Genomic DNA, 22,265 nt, shown 5'->3' on the forward strand with positions numbered 1-22,265 from the left:
GGGAGGAAACCCACCTTGTCGTGACACGCACTTTACCAAACCCCCTGAAACAGGGCCGGTTCGGGGCCACAAAGAAGACCACGTGGCACCAGGTGTGGAGAGCACCAGGAGGTTTGTTCAGTCAAGCAAACACAGACGCTATGGTCTCCAGCTTTACTATTAGTTCAGTGACATTAATGTAAACATCTTCATTAGCTGACAACTTGGCGACTGGCTTATCATCCGGTTGTTCAAAACATATATTCCAAGACAACATCACTATGCAGATATAAAAATAAATGTCTACACAACACAAACATAAAATACACAAGAAAACAGAAAAAATAAAAAAGGAAACATAAAACAATAAAAATAACAAAATAAAATAATCTTGTTTTAATAATATGCATTATTTTGTCATTTGCAGGTGTTTCTTTGGGGCGCACAGCCCAGCTCAGTGGCCTGACTGCAAAACAGTGGTGGATCCATCCTCACAAGTCTCTGTGCTCTCTACCCAAACGCTGTGCGCTGTGAAGGAGTGAGGCCGGCATGCTTCACCATGGTGACACGTGCTTACAATGAACACAGTGAATGCTGCAACCGTAGCACAAAGGTGAGTAAATGAGCATGTTCATAAACATGCTTTATGCAGTGGTTGGAGGAGAAGGTTGCGCTTAAACAGAGTGATTTTTAGTGGAGTGCTAAACTGAAAGTGTGAAAACATAGCCTCATCAAAGTTCAACAAGCCATGGAGGACAAAATATTCATATCTCACCACTTTATTGGCTCACATCACAGTAGAAAACACCAAGCACAGAGCCTGCATCAGAGTGTTTAAGGTTAACATGTTACATGAGGCAATATATACACAAGGACAGAGAGCACGCACAGCCGGGGGTCCAGCCCAGTTACCGAAAAGCACTAATACATGAGAGGGTGTCAGCAGTTGCCAGTTGATCACAGCTGTGCCATGCTGCCGTGTTACAGCCGTGACCAAATAGCAGTTCATCACACCCGCTGTGTATCATTGCTTTAAGTGAACGTTTATTAATATTGTTTGTTTTATATTTTTCCAGATTCAGCAGGCGTTGCAAGTCGCAGGAACAAGAGATTCTGAAGCAGGGTATCCCACCTCCAGATGCACCCATGGCAGGGCCTGAGAAGCGTCCTGCAGCCATGCACAGAGGACCAACTTTGCATTCTGGCAGCTTGGCTCAGCCTCACTGCTTCATCCTGCCACCTTCATCCTGCTTTTATTTCTCTTTTGTTCATTTTACTGTTTACGTTGCACTGTATTACATTGCATTATGTTGCATGTTTTAGCTTTTTTTATACACATTATTATATATGTTTCTTTGCCATTGTTGGAACTACTATATAAAATATAACACATATTCAGACATTTGTGTTTTGATTTCTTTTTTTTTTGTCTTCTTCCTCTTCTCATTGTTTAGTCAAATCACTACAACAACATCAAAAAATCTACAGCTCTTAATATCAAGGCCTACACAAGACAGGTTTATCTGAACTCTCTAAAATAAAATTTATTATATAATATTTTCATAATACTATCATAATTATCATATTTCTCATTTTCTCTGTCTTCTTAATCATCTTACGAGGTACTTGGTTTGTCTCGGGATTTTACATAGGCCTGCTTCACATTTTTGTTATTTTTGTTGATGCCTTTCATATTTATACAACTTATGGTACTTAAAGATTAATAAATAGTTTCAACACTACGTCTGCTGCAGCTGTTGTTACCACTATTTCTACCAGTAAGTAGCTACAACTGAGAGTCTCTATCAAACATCCATGGTCTATTACATAATGTATGTATTTTATCGCGGGTGAGCATCATATTTACAACCTCATATTTTTGCCTGGATACAGCTGAGGAACGTGATTGGCGGATAAAAAACAAATAGGATTTCAGGTAATAACGTCACTTTTAATTGCTTATTACCATTCAAAACAACATTATTATTCATTCTCGTCTCGACTGTGGATTTGTGTAAAAATATGGATGCACTGTAGTCATAATAAGAGACCGCAACAAGCTCGGGTCGGACAGGATTCGATCCGCGGATCTCCGGTAGATGTTGCGCAATTTTTGGTAGCGTTACCTCGACTAATGCGCGCTGGCCTGCATGGTCCCTGCCTCCCGTGAGTCGAGCTCATTCTTGGTAGCTGCAGCCAATCAGTGCCCGTATCGCTACCAAGAATCTACCAAGAATGGGAGGCGGCGGCCAATCGCCGCCCGTATCGCTACCAAGAATCCTACCAAGAATTGACCAATGGGTGGCTGCCGTCCGGTCACGAGAGCTCCGGCCAATCACGGCGCCGTGCGGTTGCCGGCTCCGCACGGCTCGGCTCGGCTCGGTGAAAGATCGCCGTTCATTCATTCTCGGCTTCACAACGTTTGGAAACGTAAGTAAATCCCTTTTCAGCCGTTGTTGGTGTAAATAAACGGGCAAATATGTGTTTACTTTCCCGAATGACGCCGACGGCACCGTGTGAATGTAGCTCAGTGAGGTTAACGGCTAGCGTCACAGCTACCTGTCCCGTCACTGTACCGCTCTACTGTACTTTACAGTCAGTCACCTGGCTGAGCCGCTGAGCCGCCGTCAGGCAGCTTGCCTTTTTGGCCGATTCCTGCTAATATTGCGTGAAGGCGATTTTATGTGAACCAATCTGACACAATAACCTGCCTTTTGCTAACTTTGGAGAGCTGAGTTATTAAATTCACCTCAAGTTACATACAGGTGTTCAGTATATTACAGTGGGGCAAAAGTCCCGGCTCACTTTTACTATTTCGTTTCATTTGTTCTATGTTTAATGTAAATGAGTGAATAAATAGCTAAGTTAGCAGACAAAAAGAAGCTTTTAAAGGAAAGTGGCTGCTCCAGTCCAGGTCCCCTTCCCCTCATCCACAATTTAAGTTACCCCTCACTTAGCCTACTTGAAAAAAATGCCCTTTGACCTTGCTGGGACAAAAGCTGTGTATAATGATACAGCTAACACCTACTGTAAAATATATCTGTGCATTATGGTATAATGGTATGATATACTGGACATAGCGTACACACCTGACCCTAGTATTTGGCGTACCGGTGTGCCTTGCTGTATTTTAGGCCTGATACTAGTGACTGTCTGTTATCACTCCCTTATACTGCTTTACTTGTGACTCAGAGTGACTTTGGGATATTCTGACCTTTGACCTTTTAAGCCTGTAGCAAAACTACACATAGACAGAGCATGTCATAAGATCACCAGGACGAGATGAAAATGACTGACTGTAACTGCTAGTAATATGGTATACCCAGCTGCCTTAAAGTCTAACTATGCACCTTCACAGGGGAGGAAACCCACCTTGTCGTGACACGCACTTTACCAAACCCCCCTGAAACAGGGCCGGTTCGGGGCCACTAAGAAGATCATGTGGCACCAGGTGTGGAGAGCACCAGGAGGTTTGTTCAGTCAAGCAAACACAGACGCTATGGTCTCCAGCTTTACTATTAGTTCAGTGACATTAATGTAAACATCTTCATTAGCTGACAACTTGGCGACTGGCTTATCATCCGGTTGTTCAAAACATATATTCCAAGACAACATCACTATGCAGATATAAAAATAAATGTCTACACAACACAAACATAAAATACACAAGAAAACAGAAAAAATAAAAAAGGAAACATAAAACAATAAAAATAACAAAATAAAATAATCTTGTTTTAATAATATGCATTATTTTGTCATTTGCAGGTGTTTCTTTGGGGCGCACAGCCCAGCTCAGTGGCCTGACTGCAAAACAGTGGTGGATCCATCCTCACAAGTCTCTGTGCTCTCTACCCAAACGCTGTGCGCTGTGAAGGAGTGAGGCCGGCATGCTTCACCATGGTGACACGTGCTTACAATGAACACAGTGAATGCTGCAACCGTAGCACAAAGGTGAGTAAATGAGCATGTTCATAAACATGCTTTATGCAGTGGTTGGAGGAGAAGGTTGCGCTTAAACAGAGTGATTTTTAGTGGAGTGCTAAACTGAAAGTGTGAAAACATAGCCTCATCAAAGTTCAACAAGCCATGGAGGACAAAATATTCATATCTCACCACTTTATTGGCTCACATCACAGTAGAAAACACCAAGCACAGAGCCTGCATCAGAGTGTTTAAGGTTAACATGTTACATGAGGCAATATATACACAAGGACAGAGAGCACGCACAGCCGGGGGTCCAGCCCAGTTACCGAAAAGCACTAATACATGAGAGGGTGTCAGCAGTTGCCAGTTGATCACAGCTGTGCCATGCTGCCGTGTTACAGCCGTGACCAAATAGCAGTTCATCACACCCGCTGTGTATCATTGCTTTAAGTGAACGTTTATTAATATTGTTTGTTTTATATTTTTCCAGATTCAGCAGGCGTTGCAAGTCGCAGGAACAAGAGATTCTGAAGCAGGGTATCCCACCTCCAGATGCACCCATGGCAGGGCCTGAGAAGCGTCCTGCAGCCATGCACAGAGGACCAACTTTGCATTCTGGCAGCTTGGCTCAGCCTCACTGCTTCATCCTGCCACCTTCATCCTGCTTTTATTTCTCTTTTGTTCATTTTACTGTTTACGTTGCACTGTATTACATTGCATTATGTTGCATGTTTTAGCTTTTTTTATACACATTATTATATATGTTTCTTTGCCATTGTTGGAACTACTATATAAAATATAACACATATTCAGACATTTGTGTTTTGATTTCTTTTTTTTTTGTCTTCTTCCTCTTCTCATTGTTTAGTCAAATCACTACAACAACATCAAAAAATCTACAGCTCTTAATATCAAGGCCTACACAAGACAGGTTTATCTGAACTCTCTAAAATAAAATTTATTATATAATATTTTCATAATACTATCATAATTATCATATTTCTCATTTTCTCTGTCTTCTTAATCATCTTACGAGGTACTTGGTTTGTCTCGGGATTTTACATAGGCCTGCTTCACATTTTTGTTATTTTTGTTGATGCCTTTCATATTTATACAACTTATGGTACTTAAAGATTAATAAATAGTTTCAACACTACGTCTGCTGCAGCTGTTGTTACCACTATTTCTACCAGTAAGTAGCTACAACTGAGAGTCTCTATCAAACATCCATGGTCTATTACATAATGTATGTATTTTATCGCGGGTGAGCATCATATTTACAACCTCATATTTTTGCCTGGATACAGCTGAGGAACGTGATTGGCGGATAAAAAACAAATAGGATTTCAGGTAATAACGTCACTTTTAATTGCTTATTACCATTCAAAACAACATTATTATTCATTCTCGTCTCGACTGTGGATTTGTGTAAAAATATGGATGCACTGTAGTCATAATAAGAGACCGCAACAAGCTCGGGTCGGACAGGATTCGATCCGCGGATCTCCGGTAGATGTTGCGCAATTTTTGGTAGCGTTACCTCGACTAATGCGCGCTGGCCTGCATGGTCCCTGCCTCCCGTGAGTCGAGCTCATTCTTGGTAGCTGCAGCCAATCAGTGCCCGTATCGCTACCAAGAATCTACCAAGAATGGGAGGCGGCGGCCAATCGCCGCCCGTATCGCTACCAAGAATCCTACCAAGAATTGACCAATGGGTGGCTGCCGTCCGGTCACGAGAGCTCCGGCCAATCACGGCGCCGTGCGGTTGCCGGCTCCGCACGGCTCGGCTCGGCTCGGTGAAAGATCGCCGTTCATTCATTCTCGGCTTCACAACGTTTGGAAACGTAAGTAAATCCCTTTTCAGCCGTTGTTGGTGTAAATAAACGGGCAAATATGTGTTTACTTTCCCGAATGACGCCGACGGCACCGTGTGAATGTAGCTCAGTGAGGTTAACGGCTAGCGTCACAGCTACCTGTCCCGTCACTGTACCGCTCTACTGTACTTTACAGTCAGTCACCTGGCTGAGCCGCTGAGCCGCCGTCAGGCAGCTTGCCTTTTTGGCCGATTCCTGCTAATATTGCGTGAAGGCGATTTTATGTGAACCAATCTGACACAATAACCTGCCTTTTGCTAACTTTGGAGAGCTGAGTTATTAAATTCACCTCAAGTTACATACAGGTGTTCAGTATATTACAGTGGGGCAAAAGTCCCGGCTCACTTTTACTATTTCGTTTCATTTGTTCTATGTTTAATGTAAATGAGTGAATAAATAGCTAAGTTAGCAGACAAAAAGAAGCTTTTAAAGGAAAGTGGCTGCTCCAGTCCAGGTCCCCTTCCCCTCATCCACAATTTAAGTTACCCCTCACTTAGCCTACTTGAAAAAAATGCCCTTTGACCTTGCTGGGACAAAAGCTGTGTATAATGATACAGCTAACACCTACTGTAAAATATATCTGTGCATTATGGTATAATGGTATGATATACTGGACATAGCGTACACACCTGACCCTAGTATTTGGCGTACCGGTGTGCCTTGCTGTATTTTAGGCCTGATACTAGTGACTGTCTGTTATCACTCCCTTATACTGCTTTACTTGTGACTCAGAGTGACTTTGGGATATTCTGACCTTTGACCTTTTAAGCCTGTAGCAAAACTACACATAGACAGAGCATGTCATAAGATCACCAGGACGAGATGAAAATGACTGACTGTAACTGCTAGTAATATGGTATACCCAGCTGCCTTAAAGTCTAACTATGCACCTTCACAGGGGAGGAAACCCACCTTGTCGTGACACGCACTTTACCAAACCCCCTGAAACAGGGCCGGTTCGGGGCCACAAAGAAGACCACGTGGCACCAGGTGTGGAGAGCACCAGGAGGTTTGTTCAGTCAAGCAAACACAGACGCTATGGTCTCCAGCTTTACTATTAGTTCAGTGACATTAATGTAAACATCTTCATTAGCTGACAACTTGGCGACTGGCTTATCATCCGGTTGTTCAAAACATATATTCCAAGACAACATCACTATGCAGATATAAAAATAAATGTCTACACAACACAAACATAAAATACACAAGAAAACAGAAAAAATAAAAAAGGAAACATAAAACAATAAAAATAACAAAATAAAATAATCTTGTTTTAATAATATGCATTATTTTGTCATTTGCAGGTGTTTCTTTGGGGCGCACAGCCCAGCTCAGTGGCCTGACTGCAAAACAGTGGTGGATCCATCCTCACAAGTCTCTGTGCTCTCTACCCAAACGCTGTGCGCTGTGAAGGAGTGAGGCCGGCATGCTTCACCATGGTGACACGTGCTTACAATGAACACAGTGAATGCTGCAACCGTAGCACAAAGGTGAGTAAATGAGCATGTTCATAAACATGCTTTATGCAGTGGTTGGAGGAGAAGGTTGCGCTTAAACAGAGTGATTTTTAGTGGAGTGCTAAACTGAAAGTGTGAAAACATAGCCTCATCAAAGTTCAACAAGCCATGGAGGACAAAATATTCATATCTCACCACTTTATTGGCTCACATCACAGTAGAAAACACCAAGCACAGAGCCTGCATCAGAGTGTTTAAGGTTAACATGTTACATGAGGCAATATATACACAAGGACAGAGAGCACGCACAGCCGGGGGTCCAGCCCAGTTACCGAAAAGCACTAATACATGAGAGGGTGTCAGCAGTTGCCAGTTGATCACAGCTGTGCCATGCTGCCGTGTTACAGCCGTGACCAAATAGCAGTTCATCACACCCGCTGTGTATCATTGCTTTAAGTGAACGTTTATTAATATTGTTTGTTTTATATTTTTCCAGATTCAGCAGGCGTTGCAAGTCGCAGGAACAAGAGATTCTGAAGCAGGGTATCCCACCTCCAGATGCACCCATGGCAGGGCCTGAGAAGCGTCCTGCAGCCATGCACAGAGGACCAACTTTGCATTCTGGCAGCTTGGCTCAGCCTCACTGCTTCATCCTGCCACCTTCATCCTGCTTTTATTTCTCTTTTGTTCATTTTACTGTTTACGTTGCACTGTATTACATTGCATTATGTTGCATGTTTTAGCTTTTTTTATACACATTATTATATATGTTTCTTTGCCATTGTTGGAACTACTATATAAAATATAACACATATTCAGACATTTGTGTTTTGATTTCTTTTTTTTTTGTCTTCTTCCTCTTCTCATTGTTTAGTCAAATCACTACAACAACATCAAAAAATCTACAGCTCTTAATATCAAGGCCTACACAAGACAGGTTTATCTGAACTCTCTAAAATAAAATTTATTATATAATATTTTCATAATACTATCATAATTATCATATTTCTCATTTTCTCTGTCTTCTTAATCATCTTACGAGGTACTTGGTTTGTCTCGGGATTTTACATAGGCCTGCTTCACATTTTTGTTATTTTTGTTGATGCCTTTCATATTTATACAACTTATGGTACTTAAAGATTAATAAATAGTTTCAACACTACGTCTGCTGCAGCTGTTGTTACCACTATTTCTACCAGTAAGTAGCTACAACTGAGAGTCTCTATCAAACATCCATGGTCTATTACATAATGTATGTATTTTATCGCGGGTGAGCATCATATTTACAACCTCATATTTTTGCCTGGATACAGCTGAGGAACGTGATTGGCGGATAAAAAACAAATAGGATTTCAGGTAATAACGTCACTTTTAATTGCTTATTACCATTCAAAACAACATTATTATTCATTCTCGTCTCGACTGTGGATTTGTGTAAAAATATGGATGCACTGTAGTCATAATAAGAGACCGCAACAAGCTCGGGTCGGACAGGATTCGATCCGCGGATCTCCGGTAGATGTTGCGCAATTTTTGGTAGCGTTACCTCGACTAATGCGCGCTGGCCTTGGCGCAGTGGTTAGCACTGTCGCCTCACAGTGAGAAGGTCCTGGGTTCGATTCCCACCCAAGGTCCTTTCTGTGTGGAGTTTGCATGTTCTCCCCGTGTCTGCGTGGGTTTCCTCCGGGCACTCCGGTTTCCTCCCACCGTCCAAAGACATGCAGGTCAGGTGAATTTGTCTGTCTGCCCTGCGATGGCCTGGCGACCTGTCCAGGGTGTCTCACTGCCTTCGCCCTATGAGCGCTGGGATAGGCTCCAGCACCCCCCCGCGACCCTAGTGAGGATAAGCGGTTTAGACGATGAATGAATGGATGATACCTAGAAAAACCCTGTAATGATAATGATTTAGATGCCAATATTTCTTTATAGATGATTGACAGTCTCTTTGATACAATGAATGGACGCAATCCTCGTGCCAAAGGATTCAAAGCTCCCTTCGGTGCTTTGAATTGGATGGAGAGGAAAGCATTTTTGTCAAGAGCCAGGGAGCACTTGCTCACTTTGGTGACAAAAGATGGAACACCCCTCCACCGATCTAAGAGGTCTATTAAAATAGAGCATGCATGAAAAGTTCATGACATGAGTTCAACGATACTCTGTTCCCTTATGCATCGAGTTCATAAGATGCTCCGTTCTCTGCATCAGGTTCACATGATGCTGCTGTTCCAGTGTTTTTTCTTTTAGTTTTGTCTGCTAACATGATGCTCTCTCATTGCAGCGTTTTTCTGTGTTCAGTTGTCTTTGTCAGAATTATCTTGTATTCAGTGTTTTTCAGGTCCCAGATGCTTCTAAATGGTATGTTTTGCACAACATCAAGTTTTATAGGTGTCAGAAGGAGAGTTTGTATGTTGAAATGATGTTCTCTTTGATTTTTTTTTCAATCTGCATTTTTGTTTCTATTTGAATTATCTTGTATTCAGTGTGTTTCAGGTCCTAGATGTCTCTAAATGGTATGTATTACACAACATCAAGTACATGTAGGTCAAAATGGTATGTATTGCATGTGATTTGCATGTGTTAAGTTCTCCTAGTTCTGCAGTTGTATTTGTTCCTAGTTGGCTCAGTGTTCTACAAGTATAGTGTATAAGTTGAACAAGAAAATTATCCCAATCCTAATTTCAAACTAATTTTCTATCTGCCCTTGTAGCTGCTAACCATTTTCATTCTCTGAGTTTGCAAACAAGAAATGCAACTTTTTTCTTTTGCAGGTACTTGTCTGTCATTGGATTTGTCATTAACATCGACACGTTGATGCTAATGATTCCAGAACTGCTCCAAGTTCAGCGGTATGTCCTGACCTACAGGTTCAGCCAGGATCACTTGGAGCTCCTGTTTAATTCCATCAGAGCATCAGGTAGTGTTGAAGTTCTTTTAATTACAATAAATTCAGAAAATATACTTAATGAATATCTTTATGTTATGGCTTGTGAGTAATGCATGTATTGTGTGCCTATTTTACATACAAGGTGGCTGGAATAATAATCCATCTGCAAGCCAGTTCCAGGCCATTTTCCGCCGCCTGATGGTTCGATGTGGTGTCTCACCCAGTGAGACTGGCAACGTCGCAGCCCAAGATGAGACTGTGTCCCTGGCTGCGGTGGAGATGTCCTCTACTGAAACTCCTGAAGAACACCCATCTCCATTCACAAACATTTCGGCCGTTGTGAGTGATCACAGTTATCTACCCACTCGGTTTGGTGGTCTGGTGGAAAATGCACTAGTCTACATAGCAGGATTTGTGGTCCGGCAGATTCTGCGAAAGCTGTCCTGTGATGTGTGCCGTTCAAGCTTGGTCAGAGATGCTGTACCATCATCATTTGATGAAAACTACCACCTTCTAACACTGAAAAACCGTGGTGGCCTAGTGATTCCATCACAAGGTACGGTGAAGGTGTTGAGAGCTGCAGAAAGGGTGATTCGCCAAGCGTCAACAAGGCAAGCTCCAAAGGTGTCAGCAGTCACGTACATCGTCCGGGAGGAGATTGGAACAGAGGATGTTTTTCTTCTTGGGGAACACATTGAGAAGACACAGTTTGGCATCGACAACCATCATTTCAACTTGTTGTCATTGGTTGTGTCTGTGTTTCTGAAGATCAGGCTACACCACATTGCCAGACTCACCTCTCTGGAGCTACAGAGAGGGAGCACTAGAAAGAAATTCTCAAAAACAGTCCTCTTTCAGGGCTTTTAGCTCATTGAAATAATATAATGAGCAAATTTTTGTAAATATACTGTATGTAAATATAGTTTAGGTGGTGTCATGTTCTTGTGTTTAATTTGAAAATTTACATCTGTCTCTCTATTTTCATTTTTTTCTGATAGATTTTCATTTTACTGATATGTATTTTTTCATTTTTCATATATATAGATTTAGATTTTTTTTCTGATAGAAATATTCATTTTTCTGATGTATGTGGTTTTTCATGTTTCATTTTTCTGATTATATGTAGATGTAAATGTTCAGTTTTTCAGTTTTATATATATATAGAGAGAGAGAGACAGAGAGAGAGATTTTGATTTTTCTTCTAACTAGTATTCATATATTGTTTCATTTTTTTATTTATAAAATAGCTGAGTATTACACAATCTGCTTCTCTGATAGTGTGTGTGTGTGTGTGTGTGTGTGTGTGTGTGTGTGGATCAAAAGATAAAACTAAACAAATAAAATATAAAATATAATCATAAAATAAAGAAATGGATAAATAAGAGTAAATTAAATAAACAATAAAACCACCAATTTAAAATAATTAACTGAGCCATAGCAGGGACCTGGCTCTAAACCTAAATAGATTATTAATTAATAATAATATTATTAATTAATTATAATTAATAATAATATTTAATCATTAATGTTACATTTTGTTAACATATTTACTTTATTTTCTGTTTGGATGATGGTGACTTTTGCACAGTACTGTACTGTGTGTTGTACAAAATACCTATCATTCACCACATATATTGCATATCAGAATATTTTATTGCTGTTAATCCTATTATGGATGTTAGAAAACGCCAAACCATATGCCCTATATCATGCTTATATGTATGACGTTTGCAAAGAAAAAAATCGCGTGAAAATCAATTAAGTATTCATAGAGTTATGACTGATTTAATGCGCTGACACTTCATTGGGCCTGTCAAACAGATTACACTGAGTGGAGCGGAGGACCGGACCAAGATGGCGGCCGCATTTCTCGTCAGCGCCAATAGGTGGCAGCGGCCGATGCGGGGTCTACTCTTTATTATGTCTATGGAGGAGCCCACACCGATATTCTTTCAGGGGGCCCAGAATTCCAAGCAGCTGCCCTGACTACAGGTCGAGCTACAGATGCTCGGTCTGCACACTCCAGTCCAGTTGGTGGCAGTAATACACCTTTAAGCTGATTTGCCAACGGCTAATACAACAAGGAAGACGAAACATCGGCAAACGAGCCGGACAATATTTCTCTCAACTTTTACAGCAGTGGCGAGATTTACCGTTTCAGCTTCTGACTGTCCAGCAGTTTGCTTTTAAGGCTCCTTGTTCACAATATGGCTCCAACCATCCACGGGTACTCTTCGGAAACAGGTAAATACAGCAAACATTTACCTTTGTTATCGTTTGCAGGTTAGCTTGCTAGCTTGGCAGTTAGTTGCTTGTGTCCACAACTTGTTAACTGCTTTTCAGTTGTTGTTGGGGTCAGCCACGTGTTTCCCTCAGACAAGGTACTATACGATTACTCGTACGCTATTATATAACAGACCATTTATTATAGTATGTCATATTCAGTGTCTAATCTTCATGCTATCAGCCACAGTAACTGTGACACACTTGCTTGAGTGCTGACTCCCCCGAAGTCTTCTCTGCTGCTGTATAGAGAATTCTTCCTACTTCGTCCGACAAAAAGCTACGTAGAGCTGGGGAATTCAGTTACAAATTTGGACAAATTTTAAAACCACGAAATGTAGATGGGCAAGATGTTTTCAGCAGTTGTATTGAACGTAGTTTATTGCTTTTGGTAATGACAAATTTTGTCATGACAATTTAATGTAGTATAAATAGCAATGTTAATTGTGTTACGTTTGGGAAAAAAGTCACATAGCTGACACAGGCGCATCACAAAGTGCAGAATACTTATAACAACAACAACAACAACAACAAGTAGTTGTTGTTGTTATAAAATATATCAGTGCACGTAATTATAACAGTAGGCCGGCTGTCCACTGTCGCAAAAAACGAGGGTGTCCTAGGTTTATACATCTACAGTATATATATCATATTCAGTGGCGCCACTACCTACTTTCTGAGGGGTATGCAGACACTTTGCAGGCGCCCCCCACCCTCCCCCCACCCCCCATTATTTAAGAGCTTTGAATAAATTACACATCTTGCAAATGCAATTTTTCAATATAAATAATATTTGGAAATTAATCACTTGGTATCAAGTGGCTGTTCCTGCACTTCCACCTGATATTAGAGCAACCTGTGGCCTTCCTGTCTGCCCTGACTCTTTCTCTCTCTGACTCTCTTCTTTCTCTCCATCCTCACACCTGAATGACATGAACTTTGTGTTAAGGAGGTTTAAAAAAACAAACAAACAAACAAACAAAAAAAAAAAAAAAAAACAGCAGTCAAACCACATATAAAAAACCTGAAATTTTAATTTTAAATGATATTCTTACTGGATATCAGTTACTGATTGGATGCTACATCTGATCACATCATCATATGTGAAGACATGACATGACATGTGAAGACATTTAAACTCAAGTGTATGCCTCCCAAGTCCTATAATTTGTTTTATGATTCACCATCTAGTTAAAAAATGACAACTGTCTGAAAAACAAAATAAGCATAGACAAGTTCCTTTATTTATTTATTTTTGTCATTATCTGTTATCCCTCTTACCCCTGCAATTAAACTAAATCCGCTTTGATTTATTTTGCTTTTTATGGTTGGAGAATTGTCTGAAATGACATACAACAAACAATTTGAACTTTGAACTATTTTACATATGTACAAAGCATTGTGTCAGTCCTGGGCTCAGAAGTCCCTTTTTCAGCCTGCTATCACAAGTACAGTCCAGGCGAATTTTATGCAGTTTATGATAGTCCTTGAAACAGTTCCTCTCCAACTGCAAACAGAGGCCAACACTGCAGACCAGACACTGCCACAGTGTGCTCCTGCTGCACAGAGCTCACTGTCTGGCCCTCCTGCTGGCTCCTTGTGCCTTCTCCTGCTCCCTGATCTCTCTCTGTTTTCAGATGTTTTTTTTTTTTTTAAAGGTTCTGAATATCATAAGAGATATCGTGGAGATATCGTTATGTAAAGTAGGCATGCCGAATCCTGTTGGCACCGACATCGTCGGTCTAAGTGGGATTGTAAATACTGATCAGTATACAGCTGCAAGACAACAGTAACCTGTGGTTTTACTAGTAGTAGCCTAGCTTTAGCTAACCTGAATATTTGCAAGCCTCCTCTTGATAAACTGACATAATGTACCTGCTGTCTTTCAACCACTGTGAAGAGCTTTTTTTCATCTCTACGAAAACTTTCTCCTTCTCCCTCTTCCGTTTTCTGTTTTGCGCCCCCGAGAACTTTCTTTTCTGCCTCTCCATCATAAACTCCCTGTCATCAGATGACAACACCATTCAAATGAAAACACTGGTGCTCCTGCGCATGCTCGAGGGGGCGCGCACTGGAGCGCCTATGGGGGGGGTGTGTGTGTGTGTGTGTGTGTGTGTGTTGGGGGGTGAAGGAGCGGAGGGGCGCCTAATCAGTGACGTGCTGCTGTTATTGATCATATCATTTGCACATGCATAAACAGCTGTTAAATAAAGAAAATGCTGATTCGAAATCATTTCCCCTCACTTTAGCGGCCCCTCCAGCGCGGCGCCCATATGCGCCGCATATAGTGCATACTTTGTCGAAATAAGCTACCACCGCATAAACCGACAGGTTAATCTATTGATATCGGCATTAAGTGGGCAAAGTTATCTTCTCTCGTGTGTCTAGGTACAAACACACACACACACACACACACACACACACACACACAGGCTCCCTTTCTGAAACGTTAACGTTAGCTCCAGCTGTTGTTTAATAAGCAAAATCAACTTGGACCCCAGGCGTTTAAAAGAACCAGGCGGCTAGAAAACGGAAGTGCTGCACAGTTATTGTGCGGCTAACTGTTTACTTCTGCAAAAATAAGGTGAATAGCCTTATTTTGGGTTACCTCAATATAATGCAAATAATTGCCCCAGCGGTTATTCAGGTGGGCGTTTAATATGCAAAATGGGTGCAGACCAGTGGCGGCTCCTGACAAATTTCTCAGGGGGGGCAACTATTGCGATGATGGCTAAGATGACCCATTCAATGGGTAAAATAATAATAAATAAAAGTCAGATAGCTAACTTTACAGTGTTACATTGCATTTTTAATGTGGTCTTCATGTTCAACCACTAGATGGCAACACCAGACATGAATTGTACACATGGTAGTATTTTTGTACAGCTATATCAAGTTACCGTATTCATCCGAACATAAGATGACATTTTTTCCATTGAAAATGCCCTGAAAAAATGCCCTCGTCAAATATTGGGGGTCTAGGCAAATACACATGTATTGTACTGTAGGTAGGCTCGCCTGATGCCGCGGTTACCGGCGAATGGCCGCATTGCGCAGTCAATAATCAACCATGTTGTCTGTGTCATTGTCTGTTGTGCTGCTGCAGCCGCGTATGAAAAAAAGTTTATTTATAATGAAAGGTATATATGGCAGTAAGTGTGCGCCACTCAGCTGTCAGATCCGGCAGACCTGACCGGGTGGGCGCGGCACTGGCCGGCATCAGGTGAGCCGGCCGAGCCGGCCGCTCAGCTGTAAGATCCGGCAGACCTGACAGGGTGGCCGTGGTACCGGCCAGTGCCGCAGCTGGCCCGCCTGATGCCGACCGGTGGCTTTTTTATTCAAACAAGATTTTGTCCATATAAAAAGTATTTTTCCAAAAAAGGGTCTTGAAAAAGAGGGGTCGTCTTAAAATCAGGGTCGTCTTTCATGCGGGTCAATACGTTAAATGCCTCAAATACAGTAGGTTGCTGCCTGCAGTTCCTAGCCATGTTCATCTTGCTGTCTCCCGCCCGACGCTGCACGTATCGTCCGCGCACGCAACGGTGCGTATGACGAAATCACGTTGGGGCAAGCCCTCCCTGGGCCCGTAGAAATGAATTGTAGGGTCCAAAATGTGAAAAAAAAAATCTCACCATGTAAGTCTATGAGAGCGCCTGGGACGATTTTCAAACTGCCCGAGATCGCCCCAAGGGGGCGGGGCTGCTGGTTGGAAAGTGACATTCAGGCTGCTGTTGTCACAGTGATATTCGGGCTGCTGATTGGACAATAATATTAAGACCTAGACCGGCAAAATAAGCTCTTTTTTCTCTTTTTTTTTCGTTTGGCTTTAGGAGGGCGATGCACTATCGCCCACTATGGGCCAGCCGCTCCTGGTGCAGACCCCAGGCGTTTAAAAGAAGGCGGCTATATGCGGCCGGGCGATTAATGTGTGTGTGTGTGTGTGTGTGTGTGTGTGTGTATACACATATGTATATATACAGTAGAGGCCAAAAGTTTGGACACACCTTCTCATTCAATGTGTTTTCTTTATTTTCATGACTATTTACATTGTAGATTCTCACTGAAGGAATCAAAACTATGAATGAACACATATGGAGTTATGTACTTAACAAAAAAAGGTGAAATAACTGAAAACATGTTTTATATTCTAGTTTCTTCAAAATAGCCACCCCTTGCTCTGATTACTGCTTTGCACACTCTTGGCATTCTCTCGATGAGCTTCAAGAGGTAGTCACCTGAAATGGTTTTCCAACAGTCTTGAAGGAGTTCCCAGAGGTGTTTAGCACTTGTTGGCCCCTTTGCCTTCACTCTGCGGTCCAGCTCACCCCAAACCATCTGGATTGGGTTCAGGTCCGGTGACTGTGGAGGCCAGGTCATCTGCCGCAGCACTCCATCACTCTCCTTCTTGGTCAAATAGCCCTTACACAGCCTGAAGGTGTGTTTGGGCTCATTGTCCTGTTGAAAAATAAATGATGGTCCAACTAAACGCAAACCGGATGGGATTGCATGTCGCTGCAGGATGCTGTGTTAGCCATGCTGGTTCAGTGTGCCTTCAATTTTGAATAAATCCCCAACAGTGTCACCAGCAAAACACCCCCACACCATCACACCTCCTCCTCCATGCTTCACAGTGGGAACCAGGCATGTGGAATCCATCCGTTCACCTTTTCTGCGTCTCACAAAGACACGGCGGTTGGAACCAAAGATGGGTCTGCTGCTAGAACTCTGTGTGGCATTTATCTGGTCTGTGATCTGAGCTGCTGTTAACGTGCGATTTCTGAGGCTGGTGACTCGGATGAACTTGTCCTCAGAAGCAGAGGTGACTCTTGGTCTTCCTTTCCTGGGTCGGTCCTCTTGTGTGACAGTTTCGTTGTAGTGCTTGATGGTTTTTGCGACTCCACGTGGGGACACATTTAAAGTTTTTGCAATTTTCCGGACTGACTGACCTTCATTTCTGAAACTAATGATGGCCACTCGTTTTTCTTTAGTTAGCTGATTGGCTGATCGAGAGAATGCCAAGAGTGTGCAAAGCAGTAATCAGAGCAAAGGGTGGCTATTTTGAAGAAACTAGAATATAAAACATGTTTTCAGTTATTTCACCTTTTTTTGTTAAGTACATAACTCCACATGTGTTCATTCCTTCAGTGAGAATCTACAATGTAAATAGTCATGAAAATAGAGAAAACGCATTGAATGAGAAGGTATATATATATACACTATATTACCAAAAGTATTCGCTCACCTGCCTTTACTCATACTATGAACTGAAGTGCCATCCCATTCCTAACCCATAGAGTTCAATATGATGTCGGTCCACCTTTTGCAGCTATTACAGCTTCAACTCTTCTGGGAAGACTGTCCACAAGGTTGAGGAGAGTGTTTATAGGAATTTTTGACCATTCTTCCAAAAGCGCATTGGTGAGGTCACACACTGATGTTGGTCGAGAAGGCCTGGCTCTCAGTCTCCGCTCTAATTCATCCCAAAGGTGTTCTATCGGGTTCAGGTCAGGACTCTGTGCAGGCCAGTCAAGTTCATCCACACCAGACTCTGTCATCCATGTCTTTATGGACCTTGCTTTGTGCACTGGTGCACAGTCATGTTGGAAGAGGAAGGGGCCCGCTCCAAACTGTTCCCACAAGGTTGGGAGCATGGAATTGTCCAAAATGTTTTGGTATCCTGAAGCATTCAAAGTTCCTTTCACTGGAACTAAGGGGCCAAGCCCAGCTCCTGAAAAACAACCCCACACCATAATTCCTCCTCCACCAAATTTCACAGTCGGCACAATGCAGTCTGAAATGTACCGTTCTCCTGGCAACCTCCAAACCCAGACTCGTCCATCAGATTGCCAGATGGAAAAGCGTGATTCATCACTCCAGAGAACGCGTCTCCACTGCTCTAGAGGCCAGTGGCGGCGTGCTATACACCACTGCATCCGACGCTTTGCATTGCACTTGGTGATGTGTGGCTTGGCTGCAGCTGCTCGGCCATGGAAACCCATTCCATGAAGCTCTCTGCGTACTGTACTTGGGCTAATCTGAAGGTCACATTAAGTTTGTAGCTCTGTAGCAATTGACTGTGCAGAAAGTCGGCACTATGCGCTTCAGCATCTGCTAACCCCTCTCCGTCACTTTACGTCGCCTACCACTTGGTGGCTGAGTTGCTGTTGTTCCCAAACGCTTCCATTTTGTTATAATAGAGCTGACAGTTGACTGTGGAATATTTAGGAGCGAGGAAATTTCACGACTGGATTTGTTGCACAGGTGGCATCCTATGACAGTTCCACGCTGGAATTCACTGAGCTCCTGAGAGCAGCCCATTCCTTCACAAATGTCTTGTTTCACAGTCTGCATCCCTGAGTGCTTGATTTTATACACCTGTGGCCAGGCCAAGTGATTAAGACACCTGATTCTGATCATTTGAATGGGTGAGCGAATACTTTTGGTAATATAGTGTATATGTATATATATATTTATATACACTATATTACCAAAAGTATTCGCTCACCTGCCTTTACTCATACTATGAACTGAAGTGCCATCCCATTCCTAACCCATAGAGTTCAATATGATGTCGGTCCACCTTTTGCAGCTATTACAGCTTCAACTCTTCTGGAAAGACTGTCCACAAGGTTGAGGAGAGTGTTTATAGGAATTTTTGACCATCTTCCAAAGGCGCATTGGTGAGGTCACACACTGATGTTGGTCGAGAAGGCCTGGCTCTCAGTCTCCGCTCTAATTCATCCCAAAGGTGTTCTATCGGGTTCAGGTCAGGACTCTGTACAGGCCAGTCAAGTTCATCCACACCAGACTCTGTCATCCATGTCTTTATGGACCTTGCTTTGTGCACTGGTGCACAGTCATGTTGGAAGAGGAAGGGGCCCGCTCCAAACTGTTCCCACAAGGTTGGGAGCATGGAATTGTCCAAAATGTTTTGGTATCCTGAAGCATTCAAAGTTCCTTTCACTGGAACTAAGGGGCCAAGCCCAGCTCCTGAAAAACAACCCCACACCATAATTCCTCCTCCACCAAATTTCACAGTCGGCACAATGCAGTCTGAAATGTACCGTTCTCCTGGCAACCTCCAAACCCAGACTCATCCATCAGATTGCCAGATGGAAAAGCGTGATTCATCACTCCAGAGAACGTGTCTCCACTGCTCTAGAGGCCAGTGGCGGCGTGCTTTACACCATTGCATCCGACGCTTTGCATTGCACTTGGTGATGTGTGGCTTGGCTGCAGCTGCTCGGCCATGGAAACCCATTCCATGAAGCTGACACTAATTTTAAAAATTACATTTTGACTTCTCAAGCCTCTGGTTTATGCTTTTCAGCCCTTCACGATACTGAATAAATGAATAGAAATGCACAAGATGAATTAATGAGCACTCCTCAGTCAGCATGCTAAAGCAAACTATAACCTACATTCTTGTATAATAACTGTATTTGTATGAAAACTGGCTAGCAGAAGGCAGAAGAAACAACATCACAGTTAAGCTTGCTAGCACAATGTTAGATTGCCTCTTAAATGGCTAATGTATAAACACATTTTGTTAAACTTTAATACCATAGGGGCAAATATATTTACCCCAGTCATATCACCAAAACTTGAGGATGTCATCCATGGGCTCAAATGGAGGCTGAGTCATGTGACTTCAGTAGTCCTGCTGCTGTGTGCAGGATTCTAGAAATGATCTGTTCATTGGATGGAGAAATTCACAGTGCAGGGTAGAAATTCAACTGAATTTGTATTAAATCTTGTTGTTTTAATCAAGCTCATGCTGCAAGACGTTTTTTTTCCCCAACTACATTAAGTTCCCGCTTATTGGCTAACCTGCAATTCTGCAAATTTCTAATGTTAATTCCAGCATGGTCTGCTTGTCTTGCTAATTAATGTTAGCCATTTAGCTCTAAGCATATGCTTGCTACATAAGTCCATAGGTGCAGTTTGACTTTTTGACTTGGGGGGGCAACACGGGGGACGGGGTGTTAGAGATTTTTTTCAACTGTATAATGAAATGGTGCAATCTGGTGCAATGTGGGGGTGACAGACCATGTAACAACTGACACATGTTTATCCTGCTGATACAGTAGGTTCACCACATATCAGCATATTTTCCTCGGAAATCTATAAAAGATACGTTCGCTCGCCACCAGCCCTACAAGCAACCCAGCACAATGAGCACACAGTCAGCAGCAACAACCAATTACATTAATATCAAATGCCATCTTACCTTGATTTCAACACAAAAGTCCATCAATGTTGGTGTAGCATAGTACCGTATTGACCCGAATAAAAGACGACCCTGATTTTAAGACGACCCCTCTTTTTCAAGACCCTTTTTTGGAAAAATACTTTTTATATGGACATTCTGCCAGGAGCGGACTTACCATTAGGCAAAACTAGGCGGTTGCCTAGGGCCCCAAGTTCCTGAGGGCCCCATAAAACTCCTCATACACTTATGGTTAATACAGTTATTACTTATTTGCGCACATTAATTATGTTTTTGATTAAAATACTTTCGCTAAAATGTCAGCAGAATGCTTATCGTATTATGTGTGTCTCGGGGCCCCTGTTTTGTGTGTTGTCCTCTCATCTCAGAGGGCCCCATGCCTGCCTTTGCCTTGGGCCCCAAATTTCTTAAATCCGCCACTGCATTCTGCAACACCAGCCCATGCTAGCTTTAAACTCAGTGCGGGGTATGTTGAGCTCTGTGGCAGCTTCAAGTGCTTTCTGCTGCATCACAGCCCTCGTAACGGGCAGTCCTTCACTACGTTTCTCATTCACAAAATCGCACACCCTCCTGTCAGTCTCGTTGAATCGACCAGTTTGTGGACCACGAAAAGCCCTTCTCTGGCTGTGGGCATTTTTTAGCTCTTCTTTCTGAGACCGCCACCGCCTCACATTGCACTCAGGGCCAGGGTTAAGGGATGTTTATTTACCTTGACAGTTTCGGAGGTAACTTCAGAAAGCGTCCAACTGACAGCCGGAGCGGCATGTCAGCTGGCTGCTACATTCAAGTGGGTGGCGGCGCACACCGGCCGGCCCACCTGATACCGGCTGGTGCCTCAGTTGACACCGCGCCCACCCGGTCAGGTCTGCCGGATCTGACAGGTGCGCGGCGCACACAGACTGCCATATATACCTTTCACCATAAATCAACTTTTGTTTATACGCGGTTGCAGCAGCACCATGGACAGCGACACAGACAACACGGTTGATTATTGATTGCGCGACGCGGCCATTCGCCGGTAATCGCGCCGCGCATTAAACGATTTTGCGGAGGCAGGAGGAAAGTTGCATGATTTATGTTGTATCCACATTCGCGCGCCGCGTGCGTGACCATGCATGTGCTCGTGCATGAACACCCGTACCGTGCTGGAGCACACCCCTTCCAACCGTGCCAGAGCGGGGGAAGTGTACTGTATTCAAGCACGGAACATATGCAAGCACAATACATGTGTATTTGCTTAGACCCCCAATATAAGACGAGGGCGTTTTTTCCGGGCATTTTCAATGGAAAAAATATCGTCTTATATTCAGATCAATACGGTACATAGTAACGTTAGCCTAAACCGAGTTTACAGTGTTAGTGCCCTGAACCTATGCGAGACAGAAGTAGCTAGACTAGCTAACGTTAGCTAAGTAAGTGCTAACGTTAGCAAAAGCATGCATGGCCTAGTCTTCCAGCTAGCTAGCTAACTAGCAACTCCCGTTATGGGGGGGCCGACCCCCTCCCCGGACCCCCGTGACACTGACTTCTGACTTCTGTAAATACAGCAGTTATAGCAAGTAGGAGGCATACTGTCAATAAAACTGGCTGTGGAGCAAGAAATGATGCTACCATTGCCCCATCTAGTGGCGAAC

At 42.8% G+C, this 22,265-nt stretch overlaps 1 protein-coding gene across 1 annotated transcript in view; it reads left to right on the plus strand.

The window, feature by feature from the left end:
* Positions 1–12,204: 12,204 nt before the first annotated feature.
* The window catches only part of mtr (5-methyltetrahydrofolate-homocysteine methyltransferase), a 106,493-nt gene continuing 96,432 nt past the window's right edge, over positions 12,205–22,265 (plus strand). The window contains exon 1 of the mRNA XM_030077580.1: positions 12,205–12,362. Within this exon, the coding sequence (XP_029933440.1) occupies positions 12,326–12,362 (37 nt within the window). The 5' untranslated portion in view covers positions 12,205–12,325. The remainder of the gene's footprint in view (positions 12,363–22,265) is intronic.

Source organism: Myripristis murdjan, chromosome 19, assembly GCF_902150065.1.
Source record: "Myripristis murdjan chromosome 19, fMyrMur1.1, whole genome shotgun sequence".
NCBI lineage: Eukaryota > Metazoa > Chordata > Actinopteri > Holocentriformes > Holocentridae > Myripristis > Myripristis murdjan.